The sequence below is a fragment of the Ruditapes philippinarum genome, unplaced genomic scaffold (assembly GCF_026571515.1).
Source record: "Ruditapes philippinarum isolate M1 unplaced genomic scaffold, ASM2657151v2 ctg465_1_1_1_1, whole genome shotgun sequence".
NCBI lineage: Eukaryota > Metazoa > Mollusca > Bivalvia > Venerida > Veneridae > Ruditapes > Ruditapes philippinarum.
Genome location: NW_026867068.1, coordinates 80,592 through 107,205, shown reverse-complemented (window position 1 = coordinate 107,205; position 26,614 = coordinate 80,592). Strand labels below are relative to the sequence as shown.

At 30.4% G+C, this 26,614-nt stretch overlaps 1 protein-coding gene across 36 annotated transcripts in view; it reads left to right on the top strand.

Moving 5' to 3' along the window:
* LOC132734719 (uncharacterized) overlaps positions 1-26,614 on the top strand; it is a 50,465-nt gene that overhangs the window by 17,749 nt on the left and 6,102 nt on the right. For 9 of the 36 annotated variants that reach the window (XM_060721551.1, XM_060721547.1, XM_060721527.1 and 6 more), the window contains 30 exons: positions 807-980; positions 3,226-3,408; positions 3,612-3,779; positions 4,250-4,285; positions 4,623-5,096; positions 6,438-6,599; positions 6,812-6,988; positions 7,460-7,612; positions 7,812-7,976; positions 10,055-10,216; positions 10,969-11,133; positions 11,599-11,763; positions 11,988-12,152; positions 12,412-12,576; positions 13,021-13,185; positions 13,428-13,592; positions 19,194-19,358; positions 19,805-19,969; positions 20,212-20,376; positions 20,642-20,806; positions 21,250-21,414; positions 21,861-22,025; positions 22,267-22,431; positions 22,697-22,861; positions 23,305-23,469; positions 23,708-23,872; positions 24,134-24,298; positions 24,723-24,887; positions 25,335-25,499; positions 25,926-26,090. In XM_060721551.1, coding sequence (XP_060577534.1) covers positions 807-980; positions 3,226-3,408; positions 3,612-3,779; positions 4,250-4,285; positions 4,623-5,096; positions 6,438-6,599; positions 6,812-6,988; positions 7,460-7,612; positions 7,812-7,976; positions 10,055-10,216; positions 10,969-11,133; positions 11,599-11,763; positions 11,988-12,152; positions 12,412-12,576; positions 13,021-13,185; positions 13,428-13,592; positions 19,194-19,358; positions 19,805-19,969; positions 20,212-20,376; positions 20,642-20,806; positions 21,250-21,414; positions 21,861-22,025; positions 22,267-22,431; positions 22,697-22,861; positions 23,305-23,469; positions 23,708-23,872; positions 24,134-24,298; positions 24,723-24,887; positions 25,335-25,499; positions 25,926-26,090 — 5,154 coding nt within the window. The remainder of the gene's footprint in view (positions 1-806; positions 981-3,225; positions 3,409-3,611; positions 3,780-4,249; positions 4,286-4,622; positions 5,097-6,437; positions 6,600-6,811; positions 6,989-7,459; positions 7,613-7,811; positions 7,977-10,054; positions 10,217-10,968; positions 11,134-11,598; positions 11,764-11,987; positions 12,153-12,411; positions 12,577-13,020; positions 13,186-13,427; positions 13,593-19,193; positions 19,359-19,804; positions 19,970-20,211; positions 20,377-20,641; positions 20,807-21,249; positions 21,415-21,860; positions 22,026-22,266; positions 22,432-22,696; positions 22,862-23,304; positions 23,470-23,707; positions 23,873-24,133; positions 24,299-24,722; positions 24,888-25,334; positions 25,500-25,925; positions 26,091-26,614) is intronic. The other 27 variants (XM_060721525.1, XM_060721521.1, XM_060721517.1 and 24 more) reach the window with 27 other exon arrangements.

The following is a 26,614-nucleotide window of genomic DNA, read 5'->3' as shown; positions in this document are numbered from 1 at the left end:
TAAAACGAGATAGATTATGTTTTTTCCTTATTAACCATTTTCTTATAAATAATTTTAATTTTGTAAATTTTTTGTCAAAAAAAAGGTTACCTAACGTTCTATATGCAAAATATCTTTTTAAATGCGCGGGTGGCCATATTAAACGTAATGTCAATCTTTTGATATTTATTAACGAGCTCTATGTCGAAATAATATCCCTTAGCCTTATGTGTTGTTGATGAGGTCACGATTCTTTTTTGTAATAAATGCAGATGATGGGCATATATGGCTCTTTCTCTGTCTTTCTACATTCTGTCAAATGTGATGAGACTTTACAGAAAAAAATATACTTTGCAATTTCTGTATTTTGTATTGCTCAAATGCTTTACAAAAATTAGATTATAATTCAATAATTTGTTCGGAATTTGTATTACTTCATCATTATTCAACTACCAATTAAAATTTAAAGATACCCTTTATTAAAACCCACAGATATATATCTTTATAGGTATGACACTTTAAGTTCTCCATGTGTATAATGTTTTTTTACAATAAAAATACAATAACTAGCAACAGAAGTTATGTTTGATACGAAAAACACTCAGATCAGAACAAAGAAAATAAAAAGGAATTCATTGAAACGATAAAGTTGAACAGTTTACTAAAATACAAATTATATATCCTAGTTTGATGATAAAAACAGTATGTAATGGTAGTATGAAGGAACTGTATGACAGATGAAAGCATTTCATGAAATAAGATAATATAAAAGAAATGAACAAACTATATTTTATATACGTTACATGTCATACACCTGTGCATTACAGGTTCTGGAAATCCAACTGAAGCCGTGCCGTTCACACGTGAGGAAATAAATAAAATGCTTACTGGAATGAAAAGCGGTTATACATATAATACAAAAGGTCTTGAAGCGAAGCCAGGGGAAGAAGTATTGACGACAAATATATTGAACAAATACTTATCAAGTCTGCGTCTTCCAGGTAGGACTACCTTGTTCATGTTCTGTGGCGGTAAAATAATCATTTCAGTCAGCTACACATAAATAAGTCGTTTTATAAAAAAAAACTTCTTGACTCTCTACACTCTCATTATGCACGTTTTTCACTTCTGGACATATCTAACTAAGTTGTTAGACAATATAGGGTTAACGCACGTTTTTTCGTGTTATAACGTCTGCAGAGTCCCGAGGAACGGTTGGTGCCCGAGCCCGGTAGGGCGAGGGCGGGACACTGCAGACTTTATAACACGAAATAAACGTGCGTTGACGCTATTATAGCATAAAATTTTTAAAAAAGATTCATGATGTATATTTAATACAAAACACATACATTAAATCCTTGTGCTTGGACGGTATATACCCAAATCTACATGTTTTACGTATGCGTTTTATTTTTCCGGGGCCAACTACTTGGGAAATTCAAATGCGCAAAACCGTTTGAAAATTCGAAATTTAATTGATTTAACAAAGCTTATCATTGGAGATTTATTAACTCAAGAAAAAACAAAACAAAAAAAACAATTAAATTACTCTGCCCAAGACAAGACAAAACATGACCCTCAGAAATTCTTAGAATGATTTCAGATTGACCGTAGGAAAAAGATCAGTGACATCAGAATCGTTTTTTTTTCAAGCTCACAAGTTTATAAAAGAATATCAGGCACTAAACATTATTCTCTCAAAGAAATATAAATAGCATTTATCAATATAAACATCAATAAAACAACATGTTTTCATATTCATTTTGTGTTTTCTTGTTCTGTTAGTTAATTTGAGGGTTAAACTGAATGACATTTATTTGTTTACATTGACAACTGTCTGTTTCTTAGAAAGGGCGACAACCAAGATTAGCGGCGATGTATATACGCCGTATTTCCGTCATAGTTACTTGAATGCTGCTCGCCGTTATGCGATTGAGGCCATCGAATCAATAATTTCAATATAATACATTGGCAAACAGGTCAAATCCTCATTTTTTGTTTGTTTACTTGGCCCTGTATGTATTGCGCAGAGGTAAAACCGTGCTATAACAAGAGCGCGTGACTATGTTAACACATGGTTTTGGTCCCGTTATAACATGGGCAAAAGAGGGAAAAATAGTCGATTTTATGCTATAATTTCATTTAACATATAAAATGACAAATATGATTATGTACATGTAAAGGTTACACTAATATTAAGCATAAAGTTGGTCGCTTAGTTTTAAAATGGCACAGCTGATATAGAAATAAAAAATGGCAAGCAAATATCGAGCATTTTCATAGTATTGATTCACAAAGTATCTGATAGTGTTTTAAAATACGGGACATGAAATGCTTTAATCACCTTAGCATTTTTTTCAGTTGTAGTTTAAACAAATGTGTGGAGCTACTCATTCTAGTGACTTGGGATATTGTCAATTTGACAAAAGTTATAAATTTTATAGAAAGAATATGTCTACAATCTTCTGTAATAATATCATCAATACACTTTATTGGTTCACTATTAAAATCAAGATGATACAAATTCCAAATGAATAGCACATTAATAATACCTTGCTCCATATACTTATATATGTGTATGGATGGTCATATAATTTGCACATTTGTGAGTAAAATTCAAACAATTAACAGTTCGTTCTGCTGTAAGATAAGTATACTTATATTGACTACCAATACAAGAACCGTTCTATTTCTGTTTCATTTAAGTTTCCAGACTTGAACGTAAGCAAGTTCCTATCATTTATGTAAAATGTACTATATTCTATTACAGTGAATAACCCTGGCTGTTTTATTACTAAAACGAGGACTGTTTTATTACTAAAACGAGATTAAAACCATAGCGGTTTATTCCAGAAAAAATGTTATCAATCACTTTATAATCAGTTCCATAATGTACTGGTGATTACCCGCGTGATATTCAACATTGAGTAGAGAGACAAAACTTAACTATATGAAACTTCCTCCTGTCCGTTAATTGAAAATAAAATGAAATACATATTCTTTAATTAATCAATAAGATCATGTACAATTAATCACATTTAATCGTATCAAAACGTTCCACAAAGTCTGTTCTTCATTGAAATATGTAACATATATTACATGTTTTAAAACACTTTTCGCATATTCCCGAAACACAATAGTGATAAAATATATCTTGTTATGTTAAATAATTGTCTAACAGAAATATAAATAGTACGATATCAACTTAATAATGTCATTTTACGCCCTTGTCCATTTACATTAAAGGTTATCTACAGAATATGACAGGTCAGTTCTCCGTTGCTGATCTAGAAAATATGATAAATGGTATGCAAACTGGGCAGAAATTCAACTATCAAGGTCTGCCCGCTGCCACCGGGGAACCTTATTTGTCAACAACAGATCTCAATCATCTTTTGGAAAAGTTGCACTCTACATCTGGAATAAACCGTTAAGTTTGTTTAAGAATACTCCAAACTTTGGAATTAAAAAGATATTTAAATTCACTTTCGTAAATACATACATGTATATATTTTCTTTACATAATGGTAAAATGATTCAACACAAACTAAAATTAATATATACCTTAATATTTACCTATGTCAGATAGTGTTTAATAACAAATAGTTTACACATTGATGGAAATATTACAGGAACTGGAACTATAGATACCACAGAATATTCCTCAAGTTCTAATAAAAGTTCAGGCGGGCAAATAAGCGGAACAGGTCCTATGGGTGGCACTTTCGAATCTACCTTTTCAAAAGAGTCGTCACAGTCTAATACATCTTCCGAAACTGTTTTTACTTTTGGAACGGGAGGTATAATCTCAGTCGTGTTTAAATATGTGTATATATATTATTCATTTCATTTCTTTTCATTTAACCATTTTTGTGCTAACACTGACACCGGCATATATTTAGATTTTCATGCAATTTCATGTATCTAAATTGAAATGAAATTCGATATATCTAAATTGGAATGAAATCCTATTCACTTAAATTAAAATGAAATTCCATGATTTACTCTAAAATGATATTTTTCATACGTTTTATTAAAGTCGTACATTAAAAATGGTTACCGAATGTTTACAACTTAGTTTATCGTTGTTTTCGGAATGAAACGAAGAAATAAATGTCATTGCCATTAGAATCTGCTATTTATTTCTTTATGTGTTTTGTGTATGTATTTGCCTTACACCCATCGATTTATAAACTTTAATAAAGCTTTCATATCAACAATTTGAAGCATACAATTAGATTTAACTCTCCTGTGTTATAACTGATCGCAGGTTCCAACGTGGTAGATTTGAACCCTGTCGTTAAAGGTAAGTTCTGTTTTACATAAATATGTTTTTCTGAGAAAAAATCACAACTGTGCTTGGTTTCTTAGATTCAGAGCATTTAAAGTAATATTATTAGTTTTCGCTTTATATAAGCATGCTACAATTCAGCTAGTATTGGCGCTTTTTATTTTGGTATCTATCCTTATTGTACACAAAATTGGAAGGTTTCAACGATTTCTGTAGATTCATTATACATGTAGTTCTATCATTATATTTAGCTATACCTATATTAGATTAATAAATGAAAAGCGATGTAGAAAAGTACTTAAATTAAATGAATAATTGATTGTTGGAAGACACACGTTTATTTTTTGCGAAGATTCTGGACATTTCCGTCGAGAAACATCCCCCATCGGTTCAGGCGAGAATATTCGGACAGATTCTGGAAAAGTGTCTGGATTTACTGATAGCTTAAGAGAAAAATCTGTGGGTGCATCAAATAAGAAACTAAAAAATGCAACCATTGTCATAGCAGAAAATGGATCAACAACTATTCAAGCTGACGAAGGAAGGTTGTTAAGCAATATCAAAGCATCACAACGCAAAAATGACTCAACTGCTAACACTAAAAAGGATCGAACAAAAAGTAACATTACAAAAGGACTTACTCAGATTGGACAACTTGCTGACGAAATTGGAACCGTGAACATAATCATCCATACTGGATCTGATTCACTTAGTACCGATTCTAGCGAGAAAGGTGTGAGCGGCAGGCACGAAACTATTGTAGAAAAAGACATACGAGAGACGACGAACATAACCGAAACAAGTCGGACACATTTTATTCATTCAAGTAAGCAAACGAATACTAACCTACTTCACGGGATGGAACGATAACTCTGTGTGCTGGAAACAAAAATAATTTATTTGTATATGTATGTTTCTAACATAACGCATCATTCTGTCATTCTGTTTATCAGGTTAAACTGTTATCTTTTGGGCGGTTCCCTACAGCCCTGTTCAAACATGTTTACTGTACTATAAAGATATAATCTTGAAAAGGCAATTTTGCTCCTGCTTGATTTAGTTAACAATAGCTTGAATTCAAAGCCATGCCGATATGTCATTTTGCTCTTTGTAAAATTATATTTTTAGAAAACGTTTAGTTTGTACAACATTTGTCTACGTAAGCACGGTTCCAGGAAATCTAGGTTTCATAACAACATTAATGTTGATGACAATCATTTGTCATTTTTCTGGGGAAAAAGCAAAAGCGGATTTTATAAAGATTGTTTCTCTTAGAGATAAAGCGATGACTATATAAATAAGTTAGAGTTCACATTGCCTAACATTAAAGCGCACATACATATTGAATGTTTCATCTAACATATTATGCTATAAAATGATGATAATTCAATAGTTCAAAATTCAATGTACCTGCGTTTGAAAGTCAATTTACTTTATAGCTACACAATGTCATTGAGACAAATGTTTCCTGGATCCGTTTAAAATGAGTTCTTAATATTTCTCATGTACTGATGCAAACTAAATGAGAAAAAAATCTTTGAACTTTTGTTGCAAATTAACCTCTGTATATTTCGGTATAAGTTAGTTAATATTTTAAACTGTGTAAGTTGGTGATATAGAGCATAATATTGCTTGCACTTCAGGGAAGAGGTTCAATCAAACAAAACATGCATGCCTTTCAGCTTTTGGGTTACAGATTATTTTATATGCACCGGAATTTGATATAAATAATATAATCCACCGCACAGAAAATAAAATATAGATATTAAGTTGAAATAATTTTATGCATAATGTAAAAATAATGATATGATTATGCTGTTTAATTTCGACCAATTAATAATGCATAGTTTTTTTAAGTACATAAGTACATACTAATCTTTATTCTGGTATGGAAACTTGAGATGTTAAACATTAGTTTTTGCGATAAATTAAGTACAAATTGTTTAATAGTATAAGCCAAATGAATGTTAATTATTACACTGAGCAATATATATATATCTAACAAAAAAACTGATATACTGTACTTTCCTAGGTTTTATTTACATTATATTTTATGTTATTCCAAAGTGAGCATTGCCTGGCATTATTCTATATTATGAAAAAAATGCATTATTATAAAAAAAAGTTCGTGCCTATTAGCATCGTTAGCTTTGTATCTTATTTACAGATACCTTGATTCCCCGTTTCACGGTTGAAGAGATTAGGCGATTGATGGAAGGTATTAGACAGGGTTTGAGATATAATCAACAAGGTGAACCAGCAAAGTCAGGAGAAAACCCTCTAACAATGGATCAGCTAAGCCAATATTTGTCAAATGCGAAAACAAAAGGTGAGGGTGAGATATAAAAAGTTTTAGTGAAAATGTTAGTGTTCAATATGTGAGCATCGTTTTGGAAATTATATTATATAAGGTGTGGTAAGCATTGCAATAAAGAATCAAATAAAATGTTAAAATAATTTTATTTATAGAATGAACATTAATGTTTATAACTTTCTAATTTTATCTTATACTAGCATCTATTTTATATATTGAATATACAGACGAAAGCAGACCTGATATTCCGGCTTCTAGGTTTACAAGAGATGAAATTATCCGTCTGAGAGATGGCATCAGTAATGGTCAAGCTTATAATTATATGGGGTATCCAGCAAAACCTGGCGAAAAAACACTCACAGTTGAAATTCTCAACAGATTACTTAATGATATAAGTGCTACAGGTAGTGTATTGTCATACCAGATGTTCACTTAATCGTTAAATGAGTTTGAAGGAAAAAAAGAATAATGATAGTAATAAACCTGGTCATATTGCATGAATTAAAACAGAAAAGTAAAATTATTTTTGTTACAAAATTATATACAAATAAAGAAATGAACAGCAAAAAGCAAACAAACAGCAGGCAAAAACGAAAACTCAATAAATGTATTCGTTTCGATAATCGCTCTATTCGTGAATGACATATTTGACGACTAGCCTTTAAATCATGTGCATAATATTAACCAAACGAAAATATGGAAAGAATATTAACAATTTGAAAGAACAAAGAGGCCATAATAACGTTCTTTTTAAGCTACTGCTCATATTTTGGGAGTGTAAGACGGTTAGTGATATAGTCGGCAACTCTGAATTTTCTTTCACATTTATTGAAAAACAGATGCATCACATCTGCTAATAACAGACAATATTTCAGGAACACGATATACAAGAGAACAAATCAATAAAATGATAGAAGATACGAAAAGAGGCCGATATTACAATCGTGATGGAAGCCTAGCTGTTGGAAATGAACCAAGAATGACTTTGGATGATCTCTATAGATACCTTCAAGATATTGATACCACGGGTAAAGCAGCTAGAAAGAGTTTAATTTATTATTTTGATTCGATTTTTATTTTTCTAACAATTTTTGTCCTATTTTACTTCTTTTCCTGTTTATTGAATGCCTATTAAAAGGAATGCAATATGAAACTGTATTAATTTGAATTTTAAGGAATATCTCAATTTCCTAAACCATGGTTAATCATAAGTACTTCAATACACAGGTAACATTCCAAAATCACGATTTACAAGAGAACAAATCAACAGAATGATAGAAGATACAAAAAGGGGTCGATTTTATAACCGGGATGGAAATCTAGCTGTTGCCAATGAACCAAGAATGACTTTAGATGATCTTAACAGACTACTTCAAAATCTTGATTACACAGGTACTAAACATGCTTAATTTAACAATCATTTATAATACATAGAATTAGATAAAAATTCGGTGACAGTTGAGTATCAAATTAAAATTCGTAATGTTTCTTCAGTAATACTTTTTTTTATTAAACTAGAAATGTGTCCATAGGACACAGGTACCCCCACACTTCACTGTTTTTTTTTCAATCTTATGACTCTAGGTCAATTCTTTTGGGGGGCTACATGTGCCATAAGTTGAAAACTAAAGATCTTTTGCTAAGTAAAGGGCAAGGACTTTACAAAAACTGAATAAATCCACAGGCAAACAGTACACAAGCTGACCAACATTCTTATAAACTTTCAGGTACACAGGTCAAATACTTTTTTGAGTTATGCATGAACATGTTGAACTAAGACAAGGGCAATAACTTAACAAAAACTGGTTAAATCCAAAAGCGAAACCCAAGGTGTACAACTACACATGCTGACCAATATTTCTATTAAGTTTAAAGATTCTAGGTTAAATACATTTTGAGCTACGCACGACACAAATTAAAAATTGCAAATTTTCACTTGGTCAAGGGCAATAACTCTGACACAGGTGCACAACTACACATGCTGATCAACATTCCTGTAAAGTTTCAAGACCCTAGATAAAATACTTTTTGAGCTACATGTGACACAAATTGAAAATTGCAAATTTTCACAAAGTCAAGGGCAATAACTTTAACAAGTAGTATCTTTAAAAAAGATCGTCGGCGGAAGTAAAACAGATAAGCATGCAAAATTATTTTACTTGTAAGTTTTCAATACAAAAATAATGTAAGCATTATTTGCATAACAATGCCATAAAAATTATTTCTTGTAGCTATGAAAATTCATAGTTTGTAAACATTGAAATCAAATCATAGCAAAATAGCAAAGCTTCTATTTAATGTGTCTTTTCAACTTGTTTAACGTTTTATTTTATATTTTTTGGAATCATTTACAAATTAACCTTAAAGTTAAAGAAATATCCTCATTCTTGTACATTTTATTTCAAAAGTATTCTTACATTTTGTTTCATAGTGGCAAAAACTGTCCATTACATTTTATTTTAGAGCTATCCTTAAAATTTAATTTTTGAGTAGTAAGAACTATCCTTTTATTTTATTTTGGAATAGTTAGAACTGTCCTTAACATTTTATTTAAGAATAACCAATGAGATACACCGATTTCAGTTTGCAGTTCTAAAATGACCAATGGAGATTCGTTTTGTATTCAGTCCTTCTCTGTTGATTTAACAGGAAGTCCAACTGATAACATACGGACTTCGTCCGAAACATACTGAATAAATCCACACGAAAATACGCAGGTGCACAACTTCACATGTTGAACAACATTCTTGTAAAGTTTCATGCCTCTAAGTCAAATACATCTTGAGTTACTTGCGACACAAGTTGAAAATTGCAAATTTTTATTAAGTTAATTGCAATAACGCAAATACCCAGGTGCACAACTTCACATGCTGAGCAACATTCCTGTAAGGTTTCTTAACACTAGGTCAAATACTTTTTTACCTACGTACGACACAAAATGAGTACGGACGGACGGAAGGACGGATGGATGGAAGGACGGACAGACGGACAAGGGTAAATCTAAATGCACCCTTTAAAGTGGGGGTATAAAAAGTGCAAACTTAACAGAAACAAGGGAAGTGAAGGGCTGTGGTTATGAGCGATGCAATATTATTTTAAGTAGTTACTCCCAATACATCAAAAATAATAATGATAAAATGAACTTATTAATATTTCGATCTGGATAGCAATGTAATTAAACTTCGGAAAACTTATTTAGGAATGTTAATTTTTCATACAGTTAAATCATTTATTTCATTATTACTAAATTAAATCATTTTGAAGAGGGAAATTTGCCAGATAAAAGCAAAAGTGGCTTTTTATGATGTAAACAATTTTTTATGATACCTTCACAATCTTATTATATAAGGTACTTAATTGGATTATGTTTTTACAGGCATTATTTTCCTCTTTTCTTCTTTTGAAATTGAAATATAAATTATTTGAAAATAAATGGTGTTAAATGGTGTACATACATGTAATATTAACAGGTCCTCAAAGATCAAGATTAACGCGGCAACAAATTTTGAATATGATCGAAGGTATGAAAAGAGGTCTATATTATAACCAAGAAGGAAAAGAAGTGCTTGGGAATGAACCAAGGTTGACTTTGGATGATCTCAATAGATATCTTCGAGATTTTGATAACACAGGTAACGAAAACGCTTTTATATAATTTATCAAGCAGAATTATTGAACAATCTTTTCATGAATCTTATACTACATACCGTTCCAAGATGTTTTTGATACAATCACACTTGTCCTGTTAACATTTGCTTTACCTTCAAAACATTGATAATATCGGTATAAAACCTTTTTTTATATTTCATTTATTAAATATAATATTGATAAGAAATTAAAATAATTTCTTTTAAATTTGATTTTAGGATATTCTTGATAAAATATTGTATTGCTTTTGACTTTTGATTTAAGACATAATGTAATATAGAAGAAACAAAAACATGTTGATATTATAACAGAGATAGAAATTTAGTGGTTGGCAACTGACCAGAAACGACTTTTCATTTTAACCTCAAAAATGTTAATAACCTAAGTACATGTATCGATTGAAGTTATTCAATGGATAGATCCTTGACCTGCCCAATTCTAATGATCACATTAGTGGATACAATAAGAATTTCACCACAACATGTTTCTTAACAAAAGAGCAAAAATAATTTTCCAGAGAGTTTAATTCTAACAAATCATAATTGTTTTTCATACTGAGCGTTCATAACCTTTTTGACATAAGATAAACAATATAATGTAAGAAGCAGAATATTGTTTTATTGTTTCTATTATTCATATAATTTAATATTTATGCTTTAAAAACATTTATGGCCACCATTTTGTTTCGAAGATATATGATATCAAAACCACTCAATATTCCCATTTTATGTTACAGCAACAGTGCAAAGACCAAAATTTACAAGAGAACAAATCAATAGAATGATTGAAGATACGAACAGAGGTCGATATTATAACCAAGACGGAAAACTAGTTGTCGGCAATGAACCAAGAATGACTTTGGACGATCTTAATAGATATCTTCAAGAGATTGATAGAATAAGTAAAGAAAATAACTTGATAACAAATATAATTAGCAGTTGAATTATTCGTCATTTATTTAACAATTAGTTTCTCCTCTGCTTATGCGGTGAATTTCTGATATTAACGGACAAATAAATTTTATAAAGTTTGTGACAAACAGAAAACTTAAGTTTTAATGTAAGAGATATGATCATGCCTTATTCGGTATGACTGGCCATTATTGCAATTTTAAAGATTTCTCCAGTAGATTTTTAGCTTGTACAAGAAATATTCCGAAAACATTTTCGCTTTTTTCTTTTATCCCTTAGATAATTTTACTGTTTGTAGAGGATAAATATAACGAAAACAGTAACATTTATTGTTAAAAGATCAACAGTGATACTCCTACATTTGAAAAAAAGGTTTTAATGTTTTGTATTTGTAATTCTATTCCAAAATATAATTTCCTTTACTTACTCAGTCAATATCCACTATCTTGTTACAGCAGGTATACAAAGACCAAAATTTACCAGAGAACAAATCAATAGAATGATCGAAGATACGAATAGAGGTCGATATTATAACAAAGAAGGAAAACTAGTTGTCGGCAATGAACCAAGAATGACATTGGACGATCTTAATAGATATCTTCAAACTATTGATAGAACTAGTAAATAAATGAGCTTATTTACAAATAATATTACCTATTTTTTAACAATAAGTTGATTTTTTCATTATCCGGTGATTTTTTGCAATTAACGGACTTATAAATATAAAGTTTATGGCAGACATAAAAGTTAGTCTAATTGTAAGAGATTCTGTTTCATCAAGTTTGGTTGTTTTTTATATAGAATCCTAAGATTTCGCCAATAAACATTTTGTTTGTTTCTCCAGGTGATATTCCGAGATCAAAATTTACAAGAGAACAAATTAATAGAATGATTGATGATACAAGAAGAGGTCGATTTTATAACAAAGAAGGAAATCTTGCAGTTGGCAATGAGCCAAGAATGACTTTGAACGATCTTAATAGATACCTACAAACTCTGGAATATACAAGTACTTTTACTTTTTTAAAATACAAACTTAATTTGTTTGAAAATTTTCATCATTCTCTTTTTGTTTTATCCCCTAGATAGCTTTTCTGAATTTAAATGATATAGATAACGGAATAAGTAAAATGAATAAGAGAACAAATATTACTCACATTTCTGTCTAAATTAAATATTGACGCTTAAATCTCTTCATAACATAAATTCTTGTCAAATACTTTTATATATTATTCTCTAACTTGGTCAATATTCCAATCGTGTTACAGCAGGTATACAAAGACCAAAATTTACTAGGGAACACATCAATCGAATGATCGAAGATATGAACAGAGGTCGATATTATAACCAAGACGGAAAACTAGTTGTCGGCAATGAACCAAGAATGACTTTGGACGATCTTAATAGATATCTTCAAACAATCGATAAAACAAGTAAATAGATTAGCTTATTTAAAAATATGATAATGAAAAGAGCTCGATTTTATAAAAATGAAGGAAATCTGGCAGTTTGGCAGTAAACCAAGAGACTTTGGACGATCTTAAAAGATGAATGCAAACTCTTGATTATACAAGCACTTTTACGGCTTACTTTATATCAAATATAAAACTAAGTTTACATATATTGCTTAGATTTTTTTCATAAGATATTTCAAAAATGTTCACTTTTTTCATTATCCCTCAGATAATTTTCCTGCAATAAGATGATTAATATAATGAAAACAGTTATATTTATGGTTTAAAGATCAACAGTGCTTCTAAAACTTCTGTCTCCTACAGTTTAAAAATAACGCTTAAAATGATCTGTATTCATAATTCAATTCCGAATTATTTAATAATGTTTCACTTTCTAAGACAATATCCACTATCTTGTTACAGCAGGTATACAAAGACCAAAATTTACTAGAGAACAAATCAATAGAATGATTGAAGATACGAACAGAGGTCGATATTATAACCAAGAAGGAAAACTAGTTGTCGGCAATGAACCAAGAATGACATTGGACGATCTTAATAGATATCTTCAAACTATTGATAGAACTAGTAAGTAAATGAGCTTATTTATAAATAATATTACTTATTAGTTTATTTTTAATCTATTTCTTAACAATGAGTTGATAATTTTCATTATCCGGTGATTTCCTGCAATTAATAGACTAATAAATATAAAGTTTTTGGCAGACATAAAAGTTAGTCTAATTGTAAGAGATTCTGTTTCATACAGTTTGGCTTTTTTTTATGGAATCCTAAATATTTCGCCAATAAACATTTATTTGTTTCTCCAGGTGATATTCCGAGATCAAAATTTACAAGAGAACAAATAAATAGAATGATTGATGATACGAGAAGAGGTCGATTTTATAACAAAGAAGGAAATCTTGCAGTTGGCAATGAACCAAGAATGACTTTGGACGATCTTAATAGATACCTACAAACTCTGGAATATACAAGTACTTTTACTTTTTTAAAATACAACCATAATTTGTTGGAAAAATTTTCATCATTCTCTTTTTGTTTTATCCCCTAGATAGCTTTTCTGAATATAAAGGATATGCATAACGGAAAAAGTAAAAGCAATGGATAAGAGATCAACTATTTCTCACATTTCTGTCTAAAATGAATACTGTAAATACTGTTGCTTTTTTATCGGAATCTGAAGTTCGAAAATGAGATAATGAAATTGGTAATTTTAAATTTCTAAATACCTTTGAAAGTCTTGTATTTAGTTAAAACTTCGTTGAAATTAATGTATGTTATCCAAGAACAACAATTGTTCCTTTAAATCATTCTCACCACATAATGCTTTCATTTTTTGTATCTCTTTCTCTCTTTATCCCTTATTTATCTGTGCGGATGTTTTTAAATTACTATTTTGTAGATTACTTCATGTCAATACCCGGGCGTGCACTTAAATATAGTAATCCTCTAGTGTTGATATTCTTTCTCCTTTTTCTCAGTCTTGTATCGGGAATAACGTAATGTTTACTGAAAACAAAAAACAACTATACACTAGAAAACTCCATCTTAAGATTGATTCAAAACAAGCAACTAGTATCCCTATTTGCATGGTATGCCATCCTCAAATTTGTACTTTTAATACTCTTGATCTCCTTCATCATACAATTTTATCTAGCAGTCAACATTATTCATGTTTGTTCTATCTTAATTATATAAAAGGACCCATATTTAACATGTTTCCGGAACAGAACTGGGACTTCTCTATTCTTATACTGCGGTCAGGTGATGTTCATCGTAATCCTGGCCCAGCTTCTAGAAGTACGTCAACATCCTCTTTAACATCAAGCTTAAACGAGTATATTGATCTTTCAAGAAATCTGTCTTTGGTTCATTACAATGTTCAAAGCGTACTCCCAAAACTTGATATACTTTAAGCTGAATTAAATGACTCTGACATACTTGTTTTCTCTGAAACATGGCTAAATGTGAATACGCCCTCTTCAGATCTTATTCTTAGCTCTTATTCGCCACCAGAAAGAAAAGATCGAATCGATAATTACGGAGGAGTAATACTTTATGTAAAAGACAATATTAGTTATACGAGACGACTTGATCTTGAGATAAGGGGTACTGAATCTATTTGGATTGAAATCATATTCTGTAATAAACATATTCTACTTGGTGCTTTTTACAGACCTCCAAATACCGATTCTGTTCATCATGATTTGAGTGTTGATTCTATGCATCTTGCCATTGACACCCACATAGATAACATTTCAACTTGAATACTCAAAACCCTCCCTCTGGTAGAAAAGTAAATGCATTATGCTCACAGTTATCACTGTTTCAGGTAATAAACGCTCCAACACACTTCACGGAATCCTCCACATCAACAATTGACTTGATTTTCACAACTAACAAAAACCTTATACACTCGAGTGGTGTTGGTGACCCTTTCCTTCAACAAGACTTAAGATATCATTGCCCAATCTATTGTTTGCTAAATCTTAAAAAACCTAAACGCTCTTCTTTCTATCGTCACGTTTGGATATTTGACAAAGGAAATTATACCATGCTTAGACAATTAGCCGCTGAATGCGACTGGGAAAATTTGAAAAATAATGATATAAACATTTATACTTCTAATGTCACAAATGAAATTATCAACATTTCTAAGAAATGTATACCAAATAGGAAAATACTGGTACGCGAAAATGACCCCCCTTGGCTTAAAAATGATCTTCGAGTTCTTATAAGGAAACGTAAACGCTTGTATCGCATTGCCAAAGTATCAAATTTACCGCGTCACTGGGCAAAATTTCGTCTTCTTAGAAATCAAATCACTACACTTATTCGTGAGGCAAAGAAAACTCATTTTGACAAACAATCTTAAACATAAGCTTAAAGAGGAAACATGTAATTCCAAGAGTTGGTGGACCTGTCTGAAAACCTTCAGTCTCCTCTTCTATACCTCCACTCGTAAACGGAAATGATACTATTACAGATGAAACACAAAAGGCAAATTTTCTTAATGAATACTATGTGGCTCAAACAGATATTAATACAAATGCAGCACCTATTCTTCCTGATTTATCTAATTCTAGTGGTTCAACATTATCCGACATTTTCATCAGTCCAGACGAAGTAAAATCGGTCTTAAAATCACTTCCCCTTGGAAAAGCATTAGGCCCAGACAAAAATAAATAATAGAATCCTACGAGAACTCTAAATTGAACTCAGCGGCCCTCTTTGCTCTCTCTTTTCAACTACTCTCTCCAAATGTGTCAAGTTCCTGATGTTTGGAAAGAAGCAAACGTCTCTCCACTTTTGAAATCCGATGATCCTTCTCTAGTAAATAACTATCGTCCTATTTCTCTTATTAGCACTATCAATAAAGTTTTTGAAAGAATCATATTCAAACATACATTCAATTTCCTTCATTCTAATACAGTGTAACTTCCGAAAACCGAACACCCATGGGACTTGTCAAAAAGTTCGGATTTCAGAGGTTTCCGGAATTCAGAGGTTTATGATAATGTGGACAAGACTAAGCCACTTAATATCACTAAATGTCAAGGACGATGTGGCCATTACTGTAATATCATATCAGTTTGTAAAAATGTTGTTAATTGCATAAACTTACATATCGTCCGATGCTAGTTAATTAATTATTACATCAAATGCAATAAAATCCCTAAAGACGTTTGATGCATACATTGTCCCATTAATTGTCATTTAATCCGCTAATAAACACTTCAAATTAACTGACTTCCGTAAATTACTTTGACTAACCGCATCACTTCAAACATACTATTTCAGTTTGTGATTTTAACGCGTGTCAAATTACACGATCACCGCTAATTAGTAAACAATCGATAGGGAGATTAAATCTTCCTGCAGGGTTTACAATGTATTTCACACCTTTGGATATTTCCGGTTTTTGGAGGTAAAATTGCATTGATTTGACTCTAATTTTTCGAAAATATCGTCTGGAATTCAGAATTTAGAAGTTCCGGAATTCAGAAGTATTATATTAATAGAAAATAGAAGGGAAAAATCGGGACCGAAAAAATTGTCGGTTTTTAGAAGTTTCCGGATTTCAGAAGTTCCGGAATTCGGAAGTTACACTGTAATATTCTTACCCCATTACAATCAGGTTTTGTTCCTGGTGACTCTACAATAAATAAACTGACTTACATATACAATTTATTTACTCAAGCCATTGATTCTGGCAAAGAGGTGAGAACAGTTTTCTGTGACATCAGTAAAGCGTTTGATCGTGTATGACATAAGGGCCTTATCTATAAACTTAATAACATTGGAATTTCCGGTCGTCTTTTACTCTGGTTCACTTCCTATCTTGATAACAGAAAACAAAGGGTTGTTCTTAAAGGTTGTACATCTTCTGATAATTATATAAATGCTGGTGTCCCTCAAGGATCCATATTCGGGCCACTTCTTTTTCTAATATATATAAATGACATTGTTCTTGATATCAAAGCAAACATCAGACTTTTCGCTGATGATACTAGTCTAATCATTATTGTTGAAGATCCGCTATCAGCTTCAAATATTCTAAATACAGACTTGCAAACAATAGACAGGTGGTCAAAAAAATGGTTAGTCAAATTTAAACCTTCAAAATCTGAATCAATGTTAATATCTCGTAAAACAAGACAAGTAATTCATCCGTCCGTTATTATGCAGGGTCAACCAATAAATGAAATAAATAATCATAAACACCTAGGTATAATTCTTTCAAATGATCTTCGCTGGTCGGCACATCTTGATTACACTAAAACTAAAGCCCAGAAAAAAATAAATATAATGAAAAACTTAAATTTACACTTGACCGGAAGTCTCTTGAGATCATCTACCTTTAATTTATTAGACCTATCCTTGAATACGGCGATGTCTTATTTGATAACTGTACCAAATTAGAAAAAACGGAACTAGAACAAATTCAACATGAAGCCGCAAGAATAGTGACAGGAACAACCAAACTCGTCTCTATTGACAATCTTATGTCTGAAATTGGCTGGGAAACTTTAGAAAAAAGGAGATACAATCATAAACTTATCTTATTTTACAAAATGAAAAATAATCTCACTCCAGACTATCTCTCTGATCTTGTCCCTTCTTCTGTTGGCTACAAACATCGATATCCCTTCAGGAATGCCCAAGACACACAGACCATTCGATCATGCACAGATTTTTACTATAAATCCTTTCTACCATCTGTAATAAGAGACTTCAACACCCTTTCAGTTCAAACCCAGAATGCTCCTACGCTTGCCGCTTTTAAGCGCAGTCTTAAAAGTGAAGTATCAAATATACCGAACTTCGTCTACTATGGTGAGCGAAGAGACCAAATAATGCAGTCCAGACTTCGAACCAATTGTAGCTCTCTTGCATCTGATTTATTTGATAAGAATATTGCCGAGTCTCCATTGTGTGATTGTGGGGTGGTTGAAAATTCCTATCATTCCTTCTTTATTTGTCCAAAATATGTACATCTACGTCCCAATCTACTAAACACTCTTTCCAACTTTTGCACTCCAACTTTGCATGTTATTCTTTATGGAGACCCTCCTTTACCTGCGGACTCCAACACTGCTACCTTCGCCGCTGTTCATAAATTTATAAGAGATACTAGAAGATTCTAACATGTAATTTACTAGTTGTCATACAACATAGTGTTCACACAAGTTTTTTTTTCCATACATGATGTTCGTACCAAAACGACAAATGATATAGAAACATCCGCAAACTCCTCTTTTCTCCATCTTTCTCTTTATTAATTTCTTTCAATTGCATATATGTATTTGTATTTTTTTATTCTTTCTTCGTTTTTTTCTTTATAGGGTTTAATTAAAATTATGATAAGCCATGTATTATAAAAACATATTGCTTTTGTTAAAGGAGAGGACTACCATGAGCTATTGTAGCTCTTGGTCCAATTCCTTTCTGCTTAAATTGTAAATTATTAACATATATATATTATCTGAATAAAAATATGTTTAAACCAAATGAATACTGCCGCTTAAATCTCTTCATAACATAAACTCCAATTTTCTTTTATATATTATTCTCTAACTTGGTCAATATTCACTATATTGTTACAGCAGATATCTTCAAACAATTGATAGAACAAGTAAATAGATTAGCTTATTTACAAATATGATTATGACAAGAGGTCGATCACATAAGAAAGCATGAAATCTGGCAGTTTGGCAATAAACAAAGTGAATTTGAACGATCTTATATGATACCTGCAAAGTTTTGATTATGCAAGCATTTTTTACGGATAACCTTATATTACATGTTAACTTACGTTTACATTTATTGCTTAAAATTTTTTCATCAATTATTTCAAAATATGTTCACGTTTTTCATTATCTCCCAGATAATTCTCTTACATGATAAATATAACGAAAACAATCACATTCATAGTTAAAAGATTAAAAGTATTTCCAAAACTTCTGTCTCTTACAGTTTAAAATAACGTGTATAATGATTTGTATTCATAATTCACTTCCGAAATATATAATAATTTTTCACTTACTAAGACAATATTCCCTATCTTGTTACAGCAGGTGTACAAAGACCAAAATTTACTAGAGAACAAATCAATAGAATGATTGAAGATACGAACAGAGGTCGATATTATAACCAAGAAGGAAAACTAGTTGTCGGCAATGAACCAAGAATGACATTGGACGATCTTAATAGATATCTTCAAACAATTGATAGAACAAGTAAATAAATGAGCTTATTTACAAATATGATTATGAAAAGAGTTTGATTTCATAAGAAAGACGTAAATCTTGCAGTTTGGCAATGAATCAAGAGTCTTTGGACGATCTTAAAAGATGAATGCAATCTCTTGATTATACAAGCACTTTTACGGCTTACTTTATATCACATTATAAAACTGCGTTTACATATATTGCTTAGAATTTTTTCCTTGAGATATTTCAAAACATGTTCACTTTTTTATTATCTCTCAGATAATATTCCTGCAATAAGATGATTAATATAATGAAAACAGTTACATTTATGGTTAAAATATCAACAGTGAGTCTATAACTTCTGTCTCCTACAGTTTAAAAATAAAGCTTAAAATGATTTGTATTCAAAATTCAATTCCGAAATATTTAATAATGTTTCACTTACTAAGACAATATCCACTAAATTGTTACAGCAGGTATACAAAGACCAAAATTTACAAGAGAACAAATCAATAGAATGATTGAAGATACGAACAGAGGTCGATATTATAACCTTGACGGAAAACTAGTTGTCGGCAATGAACCAAGAATGACATTGGACGATCTTAATAGATATCTTCAAACTATTGATAGAACTAGTAAATAAATGAGCTTATTTACAAATGATATTACCTAGTAGATTACTTTTTTTTTATCTTTTTTAACAATTAGTTGACTTTTTCATTATTCGGTGAATTTCTGCAATTAACAGACTAATAAATATTCAGGTCATGGCAGATATAAAAGTTAATCTAATTATAAGAGATTCTGTTTAATAAAGTTTGGCTTTTTTATGGAATCCTAAAGATTTCGCCAAAAAATATTTTGTTTGTTTCTCCAGGTGGTATTCCGAGATCAAAATTTACAAGAGAACAAATTAATAGAATGATTGATGATACGAGAAGAGGTCGATTTTATAACAAAGAAGGAAATCTTGCAGTTGGCAATGAACCAAGAATGACTTTGGACGATCTTAATAGATACCTGCAAACTCTGGAATATACAAGTACTTTTACGTTAAAATACAACCTTAATTTGTTTGAAAAATTTTGATAATTCTCTTTTTGTTTTATCCCCTAGATAGATTTTTTTAATTTAAATGATATACATCACGGAAAAAGTAAATTTAATGGATAAGAGATCAACTATTTCTCACATTTCTGTCTAAATTAAATATTGACGCTTCAATCTGTTCATAACATTAATTCTTGTCCAATAATACTTTTATATATTATTCTCTTACTTGGTATATATTCACTGTCTTATTTCAGCAGGTATTCAAAGACCAAAATTTACTAGAGAACAAATCAATAGAATGATCGAAGATACGAACAGAGGTCGATATTATAACCAAGACGGAAAACTAGTTGTCGGCAATGAACCAAGAATGACTTTGGACGATCTTAATAGATATCTTCAAACAATTGATAGAACAAGTAAATAGATAAGCTCATTTTCAAATATGATTGTGAAAAGAGATCGATTTCATAAGATAGCATGAAATCTTGCAGTTTGGCAATGTACATAGAGAATTTGGACGATCTTAAAAGATAGCTGAAACTTTTGATTATACAAGCACTTTTACGGCTTACTTTATATCAAATATAAAACTGCGTTTACATATATTGCTTAGAATTTTTTTCATAAGATATTTCAAAAATGTTCACTTTTTCATTATCTCTCAGATAATTTTCCTGCAATAAGATGATCTATATAACGAAAACAGTTACTTTTATGTCTGAAAGATCAACAGTAATTCTAAAACTTCTGTCTCCTACAGTTTAAAAATAACGCTTAAAATGATTTGTATTCATAATTCAATTCCGAAATACTTAATAGTTTTTCACTTACTAAGACAATATCCACTATTTTGTAACAGCAGGTATACAAAGACCAAAATTTACCAGAGAACAAATCAATAAAATGATTGAAGATACGAACAGAGGTCGATATTATAACCAAGAAGGAAAACTAGTTGTCGGCAATGAACCAAGAATGACATTGGACGATCTTAATAGATATCTTCAAACAATTGATAGAACAAGTAAATAAATGAGCTTATTTACAAATATGATTATGAAAAGAGTTTGATTTCATAAGAAAGACGTAAATCTTGCAGTTTGGCAATGAACCAAGAGTCTTTGGACGATCTTAAAAGATGCATGCAAACTCTTGATTACACAAGCACTTTTACGGCTTACTTTATATCACATTATAAAACTGCGTTTACATATATTGCTAAGAATTATTGTCATAAGATATTTCAAAACACGTTCACTTTTTTATTATCTCTCAGATAATATTCCTGCAATAAGATGATTAATATAATGAAAACAGTTACATTTATGGTTAAAATATCAACAGTGAGTCTATAACTTCTGTCTCCTACAGTTTAAAAATAAAGCTTAAAATGATTTGTATTCAAAATTCAATTCCGAAATATTTAATAATTTTTCACTTTCTAAGACAATATCCACGATCTTGTTACAGCAGGTGTACAAAAACCAAAATTTACTAGAGAACAAATCAATAGAATGATTGAAGATACGAACAGAGGTCGATATTATAACAAAGAAGGCAAACTAGTTGTCGGCAATGAACCAAGAATGACATTGGACGATCTTAATAGATATCTTCAAACTATTGATAGAACTAGTAAATAAATGAGCTTATTTACAAATGATATTACCTAGTAGATTACTTTTATTTATCTTTTTTAACAATTAGTTGACTTTTTCATTATTCGGTGAATTTCTGCAATTAACAGACTAATAAATATTCAGGTCATGGCAGATATAAAAGTTAATCTAATTATAAGAGATTCTGTTTAATAAAGTTTGGCTTTTTTATGGAATCCTAAAGATTTTGCCAAAAAATATTTTGTTTGTTTCTCCAGGTGGTATTCCGAGATCAAAATTTACAAGAGAACAAATTAATAGAATGATTGATGATACGAGAAGAGGTCGATTTTATAACAAAGAAGGAAATCTTGCAGTTAGCAATGAACCAAGAATGACTTTGGACGATCTTAATAGATACCTGCAAACTCTGGAATATACAAGTACTTTTACGTTAAAATACAACCTTAATTTGTTTGAAAAATTTTGATAAATCTCTTTTTGTTTTATCCCCTAGATGGATTTTTTTAATTTAAATGATATACATCACGGAAAAAGTAAATTTAATGGATAAGAGATCAACTATTTCTCACATTTCTGTCTAAATTAAATATTGACGCTTCTATCTGTTCATAACATTAATTCTTGTCCAATAATACTTTTATATATTATTCTCTTACTTGGTATATATTCACTGTCTTATTTCAGCAGGTATTCAAAGACCAAAATTTACTAGAGAACAAATCAATCGAATGATCGAAGATACGAACAGAGGTCGATATTATAACCAAGACGGAAAACTAGTTGTCGGCAATGAACCAAGAATGACTTTGGACGATCTTAATAGATATCTTCAAACAATTGATAGAACAAGTAAATAGATAAGCTCATTTTCAAATATGATTGTGAAAAGAGATCGATTTCATAAGATAGCATGAAATCTTGCAGTTTGGCAATGTACATAGAGAATTTGGACGATCTTAAAAGATAGCTGAAACTTTTGATTATACAAGCACTTTTACGGCTTACTTTATATCACATATAAAACTGCGTTTACATATATTGCTTAGAATTTTTTTCATAAGATATTTCAAAAATGTTCACTTTTTCATTATCTCTCAGATAATTTTCCTGCAATAAGATGATCTATATAACGAAAACAGTTACATTTATGTCTGAAAGATCAACAGTAATTCTAAAACTTCTGTCTCCTACAGTTTAAAAATAACGCTTAAAATGATTTGTATTCATAATTCAATTCCGAAATACTTAATAGTTTTTCACTTACTAAGACAATATCCACTATTTTGTAACAGCAGGTATACAAAGACCAAAATTTACCAGAGAACAAATCAATAAAATGATTGAAGATACGAACAGAGGTCGATATTATAACCAAGAAGGAAAACTAGTTGTCGGCAATGAACCAAGAATGACATTGGATGATCTTAATAGATATCTTCAAACAATTGATAGAACTAGTAAATAAATGAGCTTATTTACAAATAATAATACCAATTTGATTACTTTTTATCTATTTTTTACCAATAAGTTGACTTTTTTATTATCCGGTGATTTTCTGCAATTAACAAACTAATAAAGTTTATGGCAGATATAAAAGCTAGTGTAATTGTAAGACATTCTGTTTTATAAACATTTGCTGATTTTTATATAGAATCCTTAAGATTTCGCCAATAAATATTTTGTTTGTTTCTCCAGGTGATATTCCGAGATCAAAATTTACAAGAGAGCAAATTAATAGAATGATTGATGATACGAGAAGAGGTCGATTTTATAACAAAGAAGGAAATCTTGCAGTTGGCAATGAACCGAGAATGACTTTGGACGATCTTAATAGATACCTGCAAACTCTGGAATATACAAGTACTTTTACGTTAAAATACAACCTTAATTTGTTTTAAAATTTTCATAATTCTCTATTTGTTTTATCCCCTAGATAGATTTTCTGAATTGAAATGATATTCATCACGGAAATAGTAAAAGTTATAGAAAAGGGAATAACTATTACTCACATTTCTGTCTAAATAAGATATTGACGCTTAAATCTGTCCATAACATAAATTCTTGTCCAATACTTTTATATATTCTTCTCTAACTTGGTCAATATTCACTATCTTGTTACAGCAGGTATACAAAGACCAAAATTTACTAGAGAACAAATCAATAGAATGATCGAAGATATGAATAGAGGTCGATATTATAACCAAGAAGGAAAACTAGTTGTCGGCAATGAACCAAGAATGACATTGGACGATCTTAATAGATATCTTCAAACAATTGATAGAACAAGTAAATAAATGAGCTTATTTACAAATATGATTATGAAAAGAGGTTGATTTCATAAGAAAGGAGGAAATCAGGCAGTTTGGCAATGAACAAAGAGACTTTGGACGAACTGAAAAGATATCTGCAAACTCTTGATTACGGCTTACTTTTATGTTTCTTGTAAAACTGCGTTTACATATTTTGCTTAGTATTTCCTTCAATTATATCAAGACATGTTCACTTTTTACATTATCCCTCAGATAATTTTCCTGCATTAACATAATAAATATATTGAAAATAACCACATTTATAGCTAAAAAATCAAAAGTATTTCCGAAACTTCTGTCTCCTACAATATAACGCTTGAAATGATTTGTATTCTGAATTCAATTCAGAAATATATAATAATATTTCACTTACTAAGACAATATTCACTATCTTTTTACAGCAGGTATACAAAAACCGAAATTTACTAGAGAACAAATCAACAGAATGATTGATGATACGAACAGAGGTCGATATTATAACCAAGACGGAAAACTAGCTGTCGGCAATGAACCAAGAATGACTTTGGATGATCTTAATAGATATCTTCAAACAATTGATAGAACAAGTAAATAGATTAGCTCATTTACAAATATGATTATAAAAAGAGCTCGATTTCATAAGAAAGAATGAAATCTTGCAGTTTGGCAATGAACAAAGAGAATATGTACGATCTTAAAAGATAGCTGCAAATTTTTGATTATACAAGCACGTCTACGGTTAACTTTATATTATATGTTAAATTGCGTTTACATATATTGCTTTTAAACTTGTTCATCAAATATTTCAAAACATGTTCACTTTTTCATTATCTCACAGATAATTTTCCTGCATTAACATGATAAATATAACGAAAACAATCACATTTATAGTTAAAAGATCAAAAGTATTTCGAAAACATATGTCTCCTACAGTTTAAAAATATAAAAACTTAAAATGATTTTTATTCATAATTCAATTCTGAAATATTTAATAATTTTCTCTTACTAAGACAATATCCACTAAATTGTTACAGCAGGTGTACAAAGACCAAAATTTACAAGAGAACAAATCAATAGAATGATTGAAGATACGAACAGAGGTCGATATTATAATCAAGACGGAAAACTAGTTGTCGGCAATGAACCTAGAATGACTTTGGATGATCTTAATAGATATCTTCAAACAATTGATAGAACAAGTAAATAGATTAGCTCATTATGAATATGATTATGAAGGAGTTTGATTTCATAAGAAAGAAGGGAATCAGGTAGTTTGGCAATGAACAAGTGACTTTGGACGATCTTAAAAGATATCTGCAAACTCTTGATTACGGCTTACTTTATGTTAATGTAAAACTGCGTTTACATATTTTGCTTAGTATTTTCTTCAATTATATTAATGTATGTTCACTATTTTACATTATCTCTCAGATAATTTTTCTGCATTAACATAATAAATATAATGAAAACAACCACATTTATAGTTAAAAGATCAAAAGTATTTCCAAAACTTCTGTCTCCTACAGTTTAAAAATAACGGTCAAACTGATTTGTATTCTTAATTCAATTCCGAAATATTTAATAATGTTTCACTTACTAAGACAATATCCACTAAATTGTTACAGCAGGTATACAAAGACCAAAATTTACAAGAGAACAAATCAATAGAATGATTGAAGATACGAACAGAGGTCGATATTATAACCAAGACGGAAAACTAGCTGTCGGCAATGAACCAAGAATGACTTTGGACGATCTTAATAGATATCTTCAAACAATTGATAGAACAAGTAAATAGATTAGCTCATTTACAAATATGATTATGAAAAGAGCTCGATTTCATAAGAAAGGAGGAAATCAGGCAGTTTGGCAATGAAAAAAGAGACTTCGAACGATCTTAAGATATGCTTGCAATCTCTTGATTATACAAGCACCTTTACGGCTTAATTTATATTACATGTAAACCTGCGTTTACATACATTGCTTAGAATTTTTTCCTTTAGATATTTCAAAACATGTTCATTTTTTTCATTATCTGTCAGATAATTTTCCTGCATTAGATGATCAATATAACGAAAACAGTAATTTATATTGTTAAAAGATCATCAGTGAGTCTAAAACTTCTGTCTCCTACAGTTTAAAAATAACGCTAAAATGATTTATATTCTTAATTCAATTCCGAAATATTTTATATTTTTTTACTTACTAAGACAATATCCACTATCTTGTTACAGCAGGTATACAAAGACCAAAATTTACAAGAGAACAACTCAACAGAATGATTGAAGATACGAACAGAGGTCGATATTATAAC